This window comes from Spermophilus citellus, assembly GCF_964194105.1.
Source record: "Spermophilus citellus genome assembly, chromosome: 2".
NCBI lineage: Eukaryota > Metazoa > Chordata > Mammalia > Rodentia > Sciuridae > Spermophilus > Spermophilus citellus.
This window is the reverse complement of record NC_138183.1, coordinates 50,709,088-50,726,138: the sequence shown is the minus strand read 5'-3', so window position 1 is coordinate 50,726,138 and position 17,051 is coordinate 50,709,088. Positions and strand designations below refer to the sequence as shown.

Genomic DNA, 17,051 nt, shown 5'->3' with positions numbered 1-17,051 from the left:
TGCCATCCATTTACCTGCAAATGCCATGACTTTATTCTCTTTTATTGCTGAGTAAAATTGCAGTGTATATATGTGCCCCATTTTTTTTATACATTCTTCCCCTGAAGGGCATCTAGGTTGGCTCCACAGTTTAGCTATTGTGAATTGTGCTGCTATAAACATCCATGTGGCTCTGTCCCTGTAGTATGTTGATTTTAAGTCCTTTGGGTATAGACTAAGCAGTGGGATAACTGGGTCAAATGGTGGTTCCATTCCCAGATTTTCAAGGAATCTCCATACTGCTTTCCACATTGGCAGCACCAATTTGCTGTCCCACCAGTAGTGGATGAGAGTAACTTTTCCCCCACATCCTTGCCTACACTTATTGTCTTCATAATAGCTGCCATTCTGACTGGAATGGGATGATATCTTAGAGTAGTTTTGATTTGCATTTCTCTAATTGCTAGAGATGATGAAAATTTTTTCATATATTTGTTGATTGATTGTATATCCTCTTGTGAGAAGTGTCTGTTCAGGTCTTTGGCCCATTTGTTGATTTGTTCATTTGTTTGTTTGTTTCTTTTTTTTTTTTTTGAGCTTTTCTGTTTGAGTTCTTTATATACCCTAGACGTTAGTGCTCTATCTGATGTGTGAAGGGTGAATATTTGCTCCCATGATATAGGCTCTCTGTTCACCTCACTGTTTTTTTTTTTTTTTTTTAAGAAACATTTTAGTTGGATTCTATCCCATTTGTTGATTCTTGGTTTTACTTCTTGCACTATTGCGGTCTTTTTATGGAAGTTGGGGCCTGATCCCACATGATGAAGTAGGGCCTACTTTTTCTTCTATTAGATGCAGAGTCTCGGGTTTAATTCCTAGGTCCTCGGTCCACTTTGAGTTGAGTTTTGTGCATGGTGAGTGATAGATTTTTAATTTCATTTTGTGACATGTGGATATCCAGGTTTACCAGCACCGTTTTTCGAAGAGGCTATCTTTTCTCCGGTGCATATTTTTGGCGCCTTTGTCTAATATAAGATAACTGAAGTTATGTGGGTTAGACTCCGTGTCCTCTATTCTGTACCATTGGTCTACAGATCTATTTCGGTGCCAATACCATGAGGTTTTAGTCACTATTGCTGGGTAGTATAGTTGTAGGTCTGGAATGGTAATGCCACCAGCTTCACTCTTCTTGCTAAGGATTGCTTTGGCTATGCTGGGTCTCTTGTTTTTCCAGATGAATTTTATGATGGCTTTTTCTCTTTCTATGAGGAAGGCCATTGGGATTTTGATTGGAATTGCATCAAATCTCTACAGTGCTTTTGGTAGTATGGTCATTTGGACAATATTAATTCTGCCTATCCAAGAACAAGGTAGATCTTTCCATCTTCTAAGGTCTTCTTTAATTTCTTTCCTCAGCATGTTGTAGTTTTCATTGCAGAGGTCTCTACCTCTTTTGTTAAATTTATTCCTAAGAATTTTTTTGAGGCTCTTTATAAATGGAGTGCTTTTCCTAGTTTCACTTTCAGCGGATTTGTCACTGATGTACAGAAATGCCATTGATTTATGGGGGTTGATTTTATATCCTGCCACTTTGCTGAATTCATTTACTAGTTCTAGAAGTTTCCTGGTGGAGCTTTTTAGATCTTCTAGGTATAGAATCATATAGTCAGCAAATAGTGCTAATTTTAGTTCTTCTTTTCCTATACATATCCCTTTAATTTCTAGTTGCTCTAGCCACTGTTTCAAGAACTATGTTAAACAGAAGTGGTGAAAGAGGGCATCCCTGTCTTTTTCCGGTTTTTAGAGGGAATGCCTTTAATTTTTCAACATTGAGAATGATGTTGGCCTGAGGCTTTTTGTAGATAGCCTTTAGGATGTGGAGATATGCTCCTGTTATCCTTAGTTTTTCTAGTGGTTGGAACTTGTAAAGGTGCTGTATTTTGTCGAATGCTTTTTCTACATGATCATATGATTCTTATCTTTGAGTCTATTGCTGTGATGAATTCCATTTATTGATTTCCCTATGTTGAACCAACCGTGCATCCCTGGGATAAATCCCACTTGATCATGGTGCACAATGTTTTGGATATGTTTTTGTCATCGGTTTGCCAGGATGGTATTGAGAATTTTTGCATCTAGCTTCATTAGAGATATTGGTCTGACGTTTTCTTTCTTTGATGTGTCTTTGCCTGGTACTGGGATCAGGGTGTTATTGGCCTCATAGAATGGGTTTGGAAGTGCTGCCTCTGTTTCTATTTCCTGAAATAAATTGTAGAGTATTGGTATTAGTTCTTCTTTAAAGGTCCTGTAGAACTCAGCTGTGTAACTATCCAGTCCTGGGCTTTTCTTGGTTGGTCAGCTTCTGATGGTGTCTTCTGTTTTACCCCTTGATATTGGTCTGTTTAAGTTGTGTATATCTTCCTGATTCAATCTGGGCAAATCATATGACTTAAGAAACTGTTTGATGCCTTCCATGTCTTCTATTATATTGGAGTATGAGTTTTCAAAACAATTTCTAATTTTCCTCTGTAATTCTGTAGTGTCCCTTGTGAGATGACCTTTTTCATCACATATGCAGGTAATTGGAATTTTTTGCTGTCTTTCACTTCATTAGCTTATCTAAGGGTCTGCCAACTTTATTTGTTTTTTCAAAGACCCACCTTTTTGTTTCCTCAACTTTTTCAATTCTTTCTTTGGTTTGGGTTGCCTTGATTTCAGCTCCAATTTTAATTATTTCTTGCCTTCTACTGCTTTTTCTGCTGATTTTTTCTTTGCTTCTAGCGCTTTGAGATGTAGTGGGAGGTCATTTATGGAGTCCTACTGGAAGACTGAGGCCCTGAGCCCTGTGCGGAGTTCACGGTGCTGGTGATTTCTGCAGAAACCAGCTGTCTAGGGGTGCTCTTGCGCTCTCTGAGATGCAGTATTCCAACTAGGTGAGATCGGGGTCAGGGTGCAACTCAGGATGCTGCCTCCCTCTGGCCCGCCATCTTGGAATCCCCAGGAAGCTGTTTCTTCAACCTCAAACTGAAACACAAAATCAACAATGATTGCTTTTAAAGTGAAAGCAAAGAAAAATAAATTTTAGTCAGTGATCAGCCGGATACATTTAACTTTGTTCCTATGTCTGTATGTTGGTATTTAGATTTTTTTAAAAAAAATCATTCTCAAAATATGTATAATAATTTTATTTAAACAAAATAGATGAATTTCTCACAAGTTATATGTGCTTGCATGCATACCAATGCCTTAGGCAGGAGACTCAGTTCCCAAGTGCAAAGAACTCTCTGCCTTTTTCCTTGATCCAATATCTAGTGATTTTTCTCAGATTGGTCTGAATTCATTCCAAATACGGGATATTTTCTTAAAGTCCAGAGGTGGAAGACCCTGCTATTAGAAGGATGAAAGAGAAAATGGCAGTATAAATATGTATTTTAAAAGATAAATTGGCTTAGAATAGGAATTGATGCATTTTTGGAAGACATGCAATGAAACACCTCAATGCTTTGGGAAAGTGGAGGACATTTGTGATCTTGGTGGTAGCTTGTTGGGTAGCACTAATCAGCAGAAACCACATTGTCATAGTTCTAAATGGAACAACAGAAGGCAGTTAATAATCTCATATCAAAAATAATTCTGACAGTGTGTATTCTGAGACAGAGAGAAAAATGTAAAGTGTGACCTTTGAGTGCTTAACATACTTCAAACATTATGACCTCTAGCTTTTTTCTTCCCTCCTGAGAATTCCTCTTTGAATTGTCTCTTTGTTCTAATGATTATATTTGGAAAGTAGGGTGATTAAAGGAAAACCAATGTCAATCTCTTTTGGCAGACTTAGGGCTCCCTTACTAAATTGATGTTTTTGTTATCCTTCAAGAATTTATAAATACGGGTGCCACTGGGTCCATTTACACGACAGTGTTCATGAAACTAAAAGATGAAAGCAAAGCTTCAGGGTTCAATAACATGTTGAGGGACCAAGCCAAAGTTTCCCAGGATCTGAAGGGTACTGCTGCCTCAGTAATAAGGCACAGAGAAGGCATGGTCCTGTGTAGTGTAACAGGTGAATGTCACAGAGCTATGGAAGAGTCAGAGAGTATTCTTGAGAATGGAGCTATGGGATCAGAAAAGTGAAAAGTGAGCCAGTCATGGGTCCATAATATCCAACCTGAAAGATCCCACCACACATCTGGCCTCTAGATCCTGCAGCACTTCTCTGAGACTTTCTGTTTTCCAAGTTCAACATGACAGCATATCATGATAAGTATATAATTCAGTATGATCAATGACTTCTCAGACCACTCATCCATACATTTTCCGAGGAGCATCTGGAAACCATATATTTCTATCAAATATGAAGATAGCCCAAGATTCTGATTCAAGGATTGTGGTTTTGAAATCCATTTTCCTTGATTTGTCAGCTGGTTTCTATATTTCCTTCAGCAGTTGAAATTCAGGTGTTACAGTTGTTTATAACTAATTGTTAGGTTATAAGTTAAATCACAGAAATGTATTTGTTCATGCTGATGCTACCTGGTTCCTTGTGCATGAAGTTTCAGTACCTTCAAATTCAATAAAAAGTCTCAAAAGTTGTAAACCCACGAGAAATTGGAGAACTCGTCTGTGGAATCAATTGCAAAAGAGGTCATCCTGAAAATATTGTTGACTTCATTTCTTCTAAAGCTAGGACAGAAAAAGGATATAACATTTTTCTTTCAGTATGAATAAAAATTTAAGTCATTTTATTTAATGCTTTAGTGAAAAAACGAGATACACACACACACACACACATACACACACACATATACACATACATAGATAAAAACACATTTTAACTGCAGTTGCACACAATACCTTTATTTTATTTATTTATTTTATGTGGTGCTGAGGATTGAACCCAATGCCTTGCATTTGCCAGGTGAGCGCTCTCTTGCTGAGCCACAACGCCAGCCCCCAAACCGATTTTTCACTAAAGAACTGGTGATAAGAATATGATTATAACACGCCTTACTTACGTTTTCAAATTTCTTCAAGGCCATCCCATTGAAAACTAAATCGCTGAAAATTACTAAAAGCATCCCTAGAGAGGCGCTGTCTCCCTCCTGGGGCTCTAGGGAAAGGGCGCTCTCCAGCTCCCCTGCAGGGGTCCGCAATTCTGGTCCTTCCTGGTCCGCAGAACTGTCTCCATCTCTCCCCTTCTCCAAGTGCTGCGGGCACTTCTCCAAACACACGTAATCTCTATAGTCACAATCCAAAAGACGTCTAGTCCTCAAAACGCTGAAAAAATGTTTAGTCAAAGAAAAAACAAAATCCCCTTCCGCTGACACACACTTCACCCCAGAGGGAAATCCCCAAGAGTAGAGCAATATTGAGAATGGGTAACATTTGCACTTGCACCCCAGAAAGATCTTCGTCCCCAAAGTGCGGGTAAAGTGTCCACCTAACTTCCGACAGAGAGAGCCTTGTAGAGTATTTAAGGGGCAGCAAGTTGACAGGCAAGCCAGGGTGTTTCCTTCCAACTACAGAGGGCAACTGGAAACTGAAAGCCCCAAACATCTCCCAATCACGGGCGGGCGAAGGAGGCAGAAAAGCCTGACGCTGCCTCTTGTGCACTTTCGGTGCATAGCGGTGCCTAAGCGCCGCCCAGAGGCTGGAAAGTGCATTACTGAAACTGAAGTCCTCCAGATCTATCACCTACATTTACAAAAAAATCTTTGCAGGTATGAATGAATCTTAGGCACTAGGGTGGTTTCTGGTACTCCAAAACTCTACCCTTCCTGGAAACAAAAATATTCCCTTTCAAATCCTTAGAGCAAGGGTATTGTTTATAATGTAAAGATAAATGAACTGAACAATTATTAGAGAAATCTAAAATTCAAGAATACAAAATTAGTCATCAGTCACCAATTAGGCTGAAGAATTTTACTAGGATTTCTGCCAGGATTTCTGTGTGATGTAGCACAACCCACTGAAACTCTGCAACCCACACTTTTCTTACAAATATGATGGGTTCAAAATATTGGAAGCTTTGTGGACACTGAACAAACACTTGCATTTCAAATGGCACAATATTTTATTGACTGATGATTTGAAATTAGGAAGATATTTTCTGAGTTTTGTTTTTCTTTCCTTCTGTTTCTTTTTTTAATCCAAGGACTGAACCCCACATCTGAGCAGGAACAGATGAAGGTTTTATCATGAGATTGGAGTCATTCAGTCATACTCTCAGGCTCCATTTCTTTTCCAAACATTTACTTTTTGGTTGTAGTTGGGCACAATAGCTTTTTATTTATTTGTTTGTTTGTTTGTTTGTTTGTTTGTTTATTTATTTATTTATTTATTTTTATGTGGTGATGAGGATCCAGCCCAGGGCCTCACACCTGCTAGGCGAGTGCTCTACCACTGAGGCATAACCCCAGCCCTCGCAGGCTCCATTTCTAATTCTGTTTCACTTGCTGTTCCTGCCCTATCTTCAGATACTTCCAAATGTCTTACACGAGTTAAAGTCATGTCAATAATTTTGTAAAATGCACAACAAAATTGAGCTACTGTAGAGATTAAAAATTATTTTTTTATATTATTTTAATAATTTTCTCATATGATGCAAAGTACTAAAAATCATTGCAAAGAAAACAATCTAACATTATTTCATCCTTTTAAGAAAGGTTTTATAATCGCATTGAAGGATCAGATTATCTCAGTTTTATAATATATTTTGAAAATTTAGAGTCACTGTAATTTGACATATCACAATTAACTTCAAGTGAATGAAGTCATTACAAATCCAGATATAAAGATCATTTAAATTTCAAAAATTTAAAGTGTAATTTAGCTTAAATATTGTCATTCATAACTATATTGAATAAAAGCATAAGTTCATAATTTTGATAGAGAGAGAGAGATACGCTACCTATACAGATATGAAGGATAAATATCCTAAGTGAAATTTAATGACATTTTTAATAAGAAATAAATTTGTAAAAAGGCTCTGATAGGTAAGGGTAACATTGGAAGTGGAGGCAATAATGAAAACTAGAATGGTTTAGAAACATTGCTGAAAACCAAAGTAGAGAATGTATAAAGGAAAGCAAAAACAGAAGGCACTGGCATTCATAAAATCGCACTACTGTGTTCTCTCTTTTAGGTATCCACACAAAGCAAGGTCTTCAGAGACCCTGGAGCAAGGACTGAGCATCAGCCATCTCAGACAGCCCAGCAGCATCTGCAAGATCCCCAATGGCCTTGCCCTTGGCTTTCCTGCTGGCCCTAGTGGTGCTCAGCTGCAAGAACACCTGCTCTCTGGGCTGTGACCTGCCTCAGATACACAATCTGCGTCTTGAAACTTCTGAGAAAAATGAGGAGGGGGCACTGAGTCTCCTGAAAAAAATGAGGAGAATTCCCACTTCCTCCTGCGTGAACGACACAGAGGACTTTGCCTTCCCCCAGAAGCTGTTGGAGGGTGAGAAGGTGCCTAGGGCTCAAGCTGTTGCTGCCCTCCTGGAGATGACCCACCAGATCTTGGACCTTTTTCGCACCCAGGAGGCCTTTGCTACTTGGGACAAGACCCTCCTGGACACCTTCCTCAGTGGCCTCGATCAACAGCATGAGGACCTGAAAGCCTGTGTGACCCACCAGGTGAGGCGGGAAAAAGCTCTCGGAATAACTGTTAAAAAATACTTCCGCAGGATCACTGTTTACCTGAAGGAGAAGGAATACCTGCCTTGTGCCTGGGAGTTCGTCAGAACAGAAATCATGAAATTCGTCCTTTCTTCACCTAAGTTATATGAAAGATTGAGGAGCATGAAACGAGACCTGGTCCAGCAGGGAAATGCTTCTCACTGAAGAACACACCTTACCACACTCCCACAAGTTCTGCCATTTCAAAGACTCTCATGGTTCCTTGTGACAAGAATTCACTCCATTCCTTGTATGTGTTCAGTCAATGATGCGTTTCTATAGGCACCAGTCCCTTACCTCCCTGCAGATGTATTTATCTATTTAAATATTCATTTAATTAACTAATCATAAGATTTAATTTATTTTGTTCCTATTCTATGTATATATTTAGAGTATGATGAATAAAACAAAGCATTTTTATACAGTCAATTTAGTTTGCTTTCTTCATTGCATATTTTACTGTAGAAACTTCTTTAGTTTTGAAACACCTTTATATTCTTGGACATGGATGAGGGGTGCGGTAAATACATTTTTTATTCTTTCCCAATTTTAACTTGAGAAGCAAAATTGAAATTTCAGTTGTAAATGATGATTTCTATGATGAGTTCTCATTTCATGCACATCTTTATTTTTTGCATTTTCCTGTCAACTCAGTGGTGTCACTTTTAGACATGTTGATGTTAAGAGGAAATGAATGGAGGTATCGATATGATGAAAGACAAGCATGAAAACAACTTCCTAAATGCACTGTGGAAGTTGTTGATTATTTTTTACTGATTTTTTAAAAATATAAATACCAGTGGAATGCATTACAATGCTTATTACACATATACAGCACAACTTTTCATATCTCTGGTTTTATAAAGTATGTTGACACCAGTTCGTGTCTTCATTCATGTACTTTGGATAATGATGTCTATCACATCCCACCACCATCCTTGTTAATCCCCTGCCGACCTCCCTTTCCCTCCCACCCTTCTGCCCTATCTAGAATTCATCTAATTCCCCCGTGCTCCCCCTTCTGACCCCGATATGCATCAGCCTCCTTATATCAGGAAAAACATTGGGCATTTGTTTTCTTGGCATTGGCTAACTTCATTTAGCCTCATCTTCTCCAATGCCATCCATTTACCTGCAAATGCCATGACTTTATTCTCTTTTATTGCTGAGTAAAATTGCAGTGTATATATGTGCCCCATTTTTTTATACATTCTTCCCCTGAAGGGCATCTAGGTTGGCTCCACAGTTTAGCTATTGTGAATTGTGCTGCTATAAACATCCATGTGCTCTGTCCCTGTAGTATGTTGATTTTAAGTCCTTTGGGTATAGACTAAGCAGTGGGATAACTGGGTCAAATGGTGGTTCCATTCCCAGATTTTCAAGGAAATCTCCATACTGCTTTCCACATTGGCAGCACCAATTTGCTGTCCCACCAGTAGTGGATGAGAGTAACTTTTCCCCCACATCCTTGCCTACACTTATTGTCTTCATAATAGCTGCCATTCTGACTGGAATGGGATGATATCTTAGAGTAGTTTTGATTTGCATTTCTCTAATTGCTAGAGATGATGAAAATTTTTTCATATATTTGTTGATTGATTGTATATCCTCTTGTGAGAAGTGTCTGTTCAGGTCTTTGCCCATTTGTTGATTTGTTCATTTGTTTGTTTGTTTCTTTTTTTTTTTTTTTGAGCTTTTCTGTTTGAGTTCTTTATATACCCTAGACGTTAGTGCTCTATCTGATGTGTGAAGGGTGAATATTTGCTCCCATGATATAGGCTCTCTGTTCACCTCACTGTTTTTTTTTTTTTTTTTTTAAGAAACATTTTAGTTGGATCTATCCCATTTGTTGATTCTTGGTTTTACTTCTTGCACTATTGCGGTCTTTTATGGAAGTTGGGGCCTGATCCACATGATGAAGTAGGGCCTACTTTTTCTTCTATTAGATGCAGAGTCTCGGGTTTAATTCCTAGGTCCTCGGTCCACTTTGAGTTGAGTTTTGTGCATGGTGAGTGATAGATTTTTAATTTCATTTTGTGACATGTGGATATCCAGGTTTACCAGCACCGTTTTTCGAAGAGGCTATCTTTTCTCCGGTGCATATTTTTGGCGCCTTTGTCTAATATAAGATAACTGAAGTTATGTGGGTTAGACTCCGTGTCCTCTATTCTGTACCATTGGTCTACAGATCTATTTCGGTGCCAATACCATGAGGTTTTAGTCACTATTGCTGGGTAGTATAGTTGTAGGTCTGGAATGGTAATGCCACCAGCTTCACTCTTCTTGCTAAGGATTGCTTTGGCTATGCTGGGTCTCTTGTTTTTCCAGATGAATTTTATGATGGCTTTTTCTCTTTCTATGAGGAAGGCCATTGGGATTTTGATTGGAATTGCATCAAATCTCTACAGTGCTTTTGGTAGTATGGTCATTTGGACAATATTAATTCTGCCTATCCAAGAACAAGGTAGATCTTTCCATCTTCTAAGGTCTTCTTTAATTTCTTTCCTCAGCATGTTGTAGTTTTCATTGCAGAGGTCTCTACCTCTTTTGTTAAATTTATTCCTAAGAATTTTTTTGAGGCTCTTTATAAATGGAGTGCTTTTCCTAGTTTCACTTTCAGCGGATTTGTCACTGATGTACAGAAATGCCATGATTTATGGGGGTTGATTTTATATCCTGCCACTTTGCTGAATTCATTTACTAGTTCTAGAAGTTTCCTGGTGGAGCTTTTTAGATCTTCTAGGTATAGAATCATATAGTCAGCAAATAGTGCTAATTTTAGTTCTTCTTTTCCTATACATATCCCTTTAATTTCTAGTTGCTCTAGCCACTGTTTCAAGAACTATGTTAAACAGAAGTGGTGAAAGAGGGCATCCCTGTCTTTTTCCGGTTTTTAGAGGGAATGCCTTTAATTTTTCAACATTGAGAATGATGTTGGCCTGAGGCTTTTTGTAGATAGCCTTTAGGATGTGGAGATATGCTCCTGTTATCCTTAGTTTTTCTAGTGGTTGGAACTTGTAAAGGTGCTGTATTTTGTCGAATGCTTTTTCTACATGATCATATGATTCTTATCTTTGAGTCTATTGCTGTGATGAATTCCATTTATTGATTTCCCTATGTTGAACCAACCGTGCATCCCTGGGATAAATCCCACTTGATCATGGTGCACAATGTTTTTGGATATGTTTTTGTCATCGGTTTGCCAGGATGGTATTGAGAATTTTTGCATCTAGCTTCATTAGAGATATTGGTCTGACGTTTTCTTTCTTTGATGTGTCTTTGCCTGGTACTGGGATCAGGGTGTTATTGGCCTCATAGAATGGGTTTGGAAGTGCTGCCTCTGTTTCTATTTCTGAAATAAATTGTAGAGTATTGGTATTAGTTCTTCTTTAAAGTCCTGTAGAACTCAGCTGTGTAACTATCCAGTCCTGGGCTTTTCTTGGTTGGTCAGCTTCTGATGGTGTCTTCTGTTTTACCCCTTGATATTGGTCTGTTTAAGTTGTGTATATCTTCCTGATTCAATCTGGGCAAATCATATGACTTAAGAAACTGTTTGATGCCTTCCATGTCTTCTATTATATTGGAGTATGAGTTTTCAAAACAATTTCTAATTTTCCTCTGTAATTCTGTAGTGTCCCTTGTGAGATGACCTTTTTCATCACATATGCAGGTAATTGGAATTTTTTGCTGTCTTTCACTTCATTAGCTTATCTAAGGGTCTGCCAACTTTATTTGTTTTTTCAAAGACCCACCTTTTTGTTTCCTCAACTTTTTCAATTCTTTCTTTGGTTTGGGTTGCCTTGATTTCAGCTCCAATTTTAATTATTTCTTGCCTTCTACTGCTTTTTCTGCTGATTTTTTCTTTGCTTCTAGCGCTTTGAGATGTAGTGGGAGGTCATTTATGGAGTCCTACTGGAAGACTGAGGCCCTGAGCCCTGTGCGGAGTTCACGGTGCTGGTGATTTCTGCAGAAACCAGCTGTCTAGGGGTGCTCTTGCGCTCTCTGAGATGCAGTATTCCAACTAGGTGAGATCGGGGTCAGGGTGCAACTCAGGATGCTGCCTCCCTCTGGCCCGCCATCTTGGAATCCCCAGGAAGCTGTTTCTTCAACCTCAAACTGAAACACAAAATCAACAATGATTGCTTTTAAAGTGAAAGCAAAGAAAAATAAATTTTAGTCAGTGATCAGCCGGATACATTTAACTTTGTTCCTATGTCTGTATGTTGGTATTTAGATTTTTTAAAAAAAAATCATTCTCAAAATATGTATAATAATTTTATTTAAACAAAATAGATGAATTTCTCACAAGTTATATGTGCTTGCATGCATACCAATGCCTTAGGCAGGAGACTCAGTTCCCAAGTGCAAAGAACTCTCTGCCTTTTTCCTTGATCCAATATCTAGTGATTTTTCTCAGATTGGTCTGAATTCATTCCAAATACGGGATATTTTCTTAAAGTCCAGAGGTGGAAGACCCTGCTATTAGAAGGATGAAAGAGAAAATGGCAGTATAAATATGTATTTTAAAAGATAAATTGGCTTAGAATAGGAATTGATGCATTTTTGGAAGACATGCAATGAAACACCTCAATGCTTTGGGAAAGTGGAGGACATTTGTGATCTTGGTGGTAGCTTGTTGGGTAGCACTAATCAGCAGAAACCACATTGTCATAGTTCTAAATGGAACAACAGAAGGCAGTTAATAATCTCATATCAAAAATAATTCTGACAGTGTGTATTCTGAGACAGAGAGAAAAATGTAAAGTGTGACCTTTGAGTGCTTAACATACTTCAAACATTATGACCTCTAGCTTTTTTCTTCCCTCCTGAGAATTCCTCTTTGAATTGTCTCTTTGTTCTAATGATTATATTTGGAAAGTAGGGTGATTAAAGGAAAACCAATGTCAATCTCTTTTGGCAGACTTAGGGCTCCCTTACTAAATTGATGTTTTTGTTATCCTTCAAGAATTTATAAATACGGGTGCCACTGGGTCCATTTACACGACAGTGTTCATGAAACTAAAAGATGAAAGCAAAGCTTCAGGGTTCAATAACATGTTGAGGGACCAAGCCAAAGTTTCCCAGGATCTGAAGGGTACTGCTGCCTCAGTAATAAGGCACAGAGAAGGCATGGTCCTGTGTAGTGTAACAGGTGAATGTCACAGAGCTATGGAAGAGTCAGAGAGTATTCTTGAGAATGGAGCTATGGGATCAGAAAAGTGAAAAGTGAGCCAGTCATGGGTCCATAATATCCAACCTGAAAGATCCCACCACACATCTGGCCTCTAGATCCTGCAGCACTTCTCTGAGACTTTCTGTTTTCCAAGTTCAACATGACAGCATATCATGATAAGTATATAATTCAGTATGATCAATGACTTCTCAGACCACTCATCCATACATTTTCCGAGGAGCATCTGGAAACCATATATTTCTATCAAATATGAAGATAGCCCAAGATTCTGATTCAAGGATTGTGGTTTTGAAATCCATTTTCCTTGATTTGTCAGCTGGTTTCTATATTTCCTTCAGCAGTTGAAATTCAGGTGTTACAGTTGTTTATAACTAATTGTTAGGTTATAAGTTAAATCACAGAAATGTATTTGTTCATGCTGATGCTACCTGGTTCCTTGTGCACGAAGTTTCAGTACCTTCAAATTCAATAAAAAGTCTCAAAAGTTGTAAACCCACGAGAAATTGGAGAACTCGTCTGTGGAATCAATTGCAAAAGAGGTCATCCTGAAAATATTGTTGACTTCATTTCTTCTAAAGCTAGGACAGAAAAAGGATATAACATTTTTCTTTCAGTATGAATAAAAATTTAACTCATTTTATTTAATGCTTTAGTGAAAAAAACGAGATACACACACACACACACATACACACACACATATACACATACATAGATAAAAACACATTTTAACTGCAGTTGCACACAATACCTTTATTTTATTTATTTATTTTATGTGGTGCTGAGGAATGAACCCAATGCCTTGCATTTGCCAGGTGAGCGCTCTCTTGCTGAGCCACAACGCCAGCCCCCAAACCGATTTTTCACTAAAGAACTGGTGATAAGAATATGATTATAACACGCCTTACTTACGTTTTCAAATTTCTTCAAGGCCATCCCATTGAAAACTAAATCGCTGAAAATTACTAAAAGCATCCCTGGAGAGGCGCTGTCTCCCTCCTGGGGCTCTAGGGAAAGGGCGCTCTCCAGCTCCCCTGCAGGGGTCCACAATTCTGGTCCTTCCTGGTCCGCAGAACTGTCTCCATCTCTCCCCTTCTCCAAGTGCTGCGGGCACTTCTCCAAACACACGTAATCTCTATAGTCACAATCCAAAAGACGTCTAGTCCTGAAAACGCTGAAAAAATGTTTAGTCAAAGAAAAAACAAAATCCCCTTCCGCTGACACACACTTCACCCCAGAGGGAAATCCCCAAGAGTAGAGCAATATTGAGAATGGGTAACATTTGCACTTGCACCCCAGAAAGATCTTCGTCCCCAAAGTGCGGGTAAAGTGTCCACCTAACTTCCGACAGAGAGAGCCTTGTAGAGTATTTAAGGGGCAGCAAGTTGACAGGCAAGCCAGGGTGTTTCCTTCCAACTACAGAGGGCAACTGGAAACTGAAAACCCCAAACATCTCCCAATCACGGGCGGGCGAAGGAGGCAGAAAAGCCTGACGCTGCCTCTTGTGCACTTTCGGTGCATAGCGGTGCCTAAGCGCCGCCCAGAGGCTGGAAAGTGCATTACTGAAACTGAAGTCGTCCAGATCTATCACCCACATTTACAAAAAAATCTTTGCAGGTATGAATGAATCTTAGGCACTAGGGTGGTTTCTGGTACTCCAAAACTCTACCCTTCCTGGAAACAAAAATATTCCCTTTCAAATCCTTAGAGCAAGGGTATTGTTTATAATGTAATGATAAATGAACTGAACAATTATTAGAGAAATCTAAAATTCAAGAATACAAAATTAGTCATCAGTCATCAATTAGGATGAAGAATTTTACTAGGATTTCTGCCAGGATTTCTGTGTGATGTAGCACAACCCACTGAAACTCTGCAACCCACAGTTTTCTTACAAATATGATGGGTTCAAAATATTGGAAGCTTTGTGAACACTGAACAAACACTTGCATTTCAAATGGCACAATATTTTATTGACTGATGATTTGAAATTAGGAAGATATTTTCTGAGTTTTGTTTTTCTCTCTTTCTGTTTCTTTTTTTAATCCAAGGACTGAACCCCACATCTGAGCAGGAACAGATGAAGGTTTTATCATGAGATTGGAGTCATTCAGTCATACTCTCAGGCTCCATTTCTTTTCCAAACATTTACTTTTTGGTTGTAGTTGGGCACAATAGCTTTTTATTTATTTATTTGTTTGTTTGTTTGTTTGTTTGTTTATTTATTTATTTATTTTTATGTGGTGATGAGGATCCAGCCCAGGGCCTCACACCTGCTAGGCGAGTGCTCTACCACTGAGGCATAACCCCAGCCCTCGCAGGCTCCATTTCTAATTCTGTTTCACTTGCTGTTCCTGCCCTATCTTCAGATACTTCCAAATGTCTTACACGAGTTAAAGTCATGTCAATAATTTTGTAAAATACACATCAAAATTGAGCTACTGTAGAGATTAAAAATTATTTTTTTATATTATTTTAATAATTTTCTCATATGATGCAAAGTACTAAAAATCATTGCAAAGAAAACAATCTAACATTATTTCATCCTTTTAAGAAAGGTTTTATAATCGCATTGAAGGATCAGATTATCTCAGTTTTATAATATATTTTGAAAATTTAGAGTCACTGTAATTTGACATATCACAATTAACTTCAAGTGAATGAAGTCATTACAAATCCAGATATAAAGATCATTTAAATTTCAAAAATTTAAAGTGTAATTTAGCTTAAATATTGTCATTCATAACTATATTGAATAAAAACATAAGTTCATAATTTTGATAGAGAGAGAGAGATACGCTACCTATACAGATATGAAGGATAAATATCCTAAGTGAAATTTAATGACATTTTTAATAAGAAATAAATTTGTAAAAAGGCTCTGATAGGTAAGGGTAACATTGGAAGTGGAGGCAATAATGAAAACTAGAATGGTTTAGAAACATTGCTGAAAACCAAAGTAGAGAATGTATAAAGGAAAGCAAAAACAGAAGGCACTGGCATTCATAAAATCGCACTACTGTGTTCTCTCTTTTAGGTATCCACACAAAGCAAGGTCTTCAGAGACCCTGGAGCAAGGACTGAGCATCACCCATCTCAGACAGCCCAGCAGCATCTGCAAGATCCCCAATGGCCTTGCCCTTGGCTTTCCTGCTGGCCCTAGTGGTGCTCAGCTGCAAGAACACCTGCTCTCTGGGCTGTGACCTGCCTCAGATACACAATCTGCGTCTTGAAACTTCTGAGAAAAATGAGGAGGGGGCACTGAGTCTCCTGAAAAAAATGAGGAGAATTCCCACTTCCTCCTGCGTGAACGACACAGAGGACTTTGCCTTCCCCCAGAAGCTGTTGGAGGGTGAGAAGGTGCCTAGGGCTCAAGCTGTTGCTGCCCTCCTGGAGATGACCCACCAGATCTTGGACCTTTTTCGCACCCAGGAGGCCTTTGCTACTTGGGACAAGACCCTCCTGGACACCTTCCTCAGTGGCCTCGATCAACAGCATGAGGACCTGAAAGCCTGTGTGACCCACCAGGTGAGGCGGGAAAAAGCTCTCGGAATAACTGTTAAAAAATACTTCCGCAGGATCACTGTTTACCTGAAGGAGAAGGAATACCTGCCTTGTGCCTGGGAGTTCGTCAGAACAGAAATCATGAAATTCGTCCTTTCTTCACCTAAGTTGTATGAAAGATTGAGGAGCATGAAACGAGACCTGGTCCAGCAGGGAAATGCTTCTCACTGAAGAACACACCTTACCACACTCCCACAAGTTCTGCCATTTCAAAGACTCTCATGGTTCCTTGTGACAAGAATTCACTCCATTCCTTGTATGTGTTCAGTCAATGATGCGTTTCTATAGGCACCAGTCCCTTACCTCCCTGCAGATGTATTTATCTATTTAAATATTCATTTAATTAACTAATCATAAGATTTAATTTATTTTGTTCCTATTCTATGTATATATTTAGAGTATGATGAATAAAACAAAGCATTTTTATACAGTCAATTTAGTTTGCTTTCTTCATTGCATATTTTACTGTAGAAACTTCTTTAGTTTTGAAACACCTTTATATTCTTGGACATGGATGAGGGGTGCGGTAAATACATTTTTTATTCTTTCCCAATTTTAACTTGAGAAGCAAAATTGAAATTTCAGTTGTAAATGATGATTTCTATGATGAGTTCTCATTTCATGCACATCTTTATTTTTTGCA

At 38.5% G+C, this 17,051-nt stretch overlaps 2 protein-coding genes across 2 annotated transcripts; both read left to right on the top strand.

Moving 5' to 3' along the window:
• Nucleotides 1-7,212: 7,212 nt before the first annotated feature.
• LOC308641347 (interferon alpha-5-like) lies at nt 7,213-7,818 on the top strand (the record flags this gene model as incomplete). Its single annotated transcript, XM_081279822.1, has 1 exon — nt 7,213-7,818. The coding sequence occupies one exon, from the start codon at nt 7,213-7,215 to the stop codon at nt 7,816-7,818; it is 606 nt and encodes a 201-aa protein (XP_081135948.1).
• An 8,155-nt stretch (nt 7,819-15,973) lies between these two features.
• Nucleotides 15,974-16,579, top strand: LOC308642346 (interferon alpha-5-like; the record flags this gene model as incomplete). The annotated part of the gene is made up of 1 exon (XM_081281218.1): nt 15,974-16,579. The coding sequence occupies one exon, from the start codon at nt 15,974-15,976 to the stop codon at nt 16,577-16,579; it is 606 nt and encodes a 201-aa protein (XP_081137344.1).
• Nucleotides 16,580-17,051: the final 472 nt, after the last annotated feature.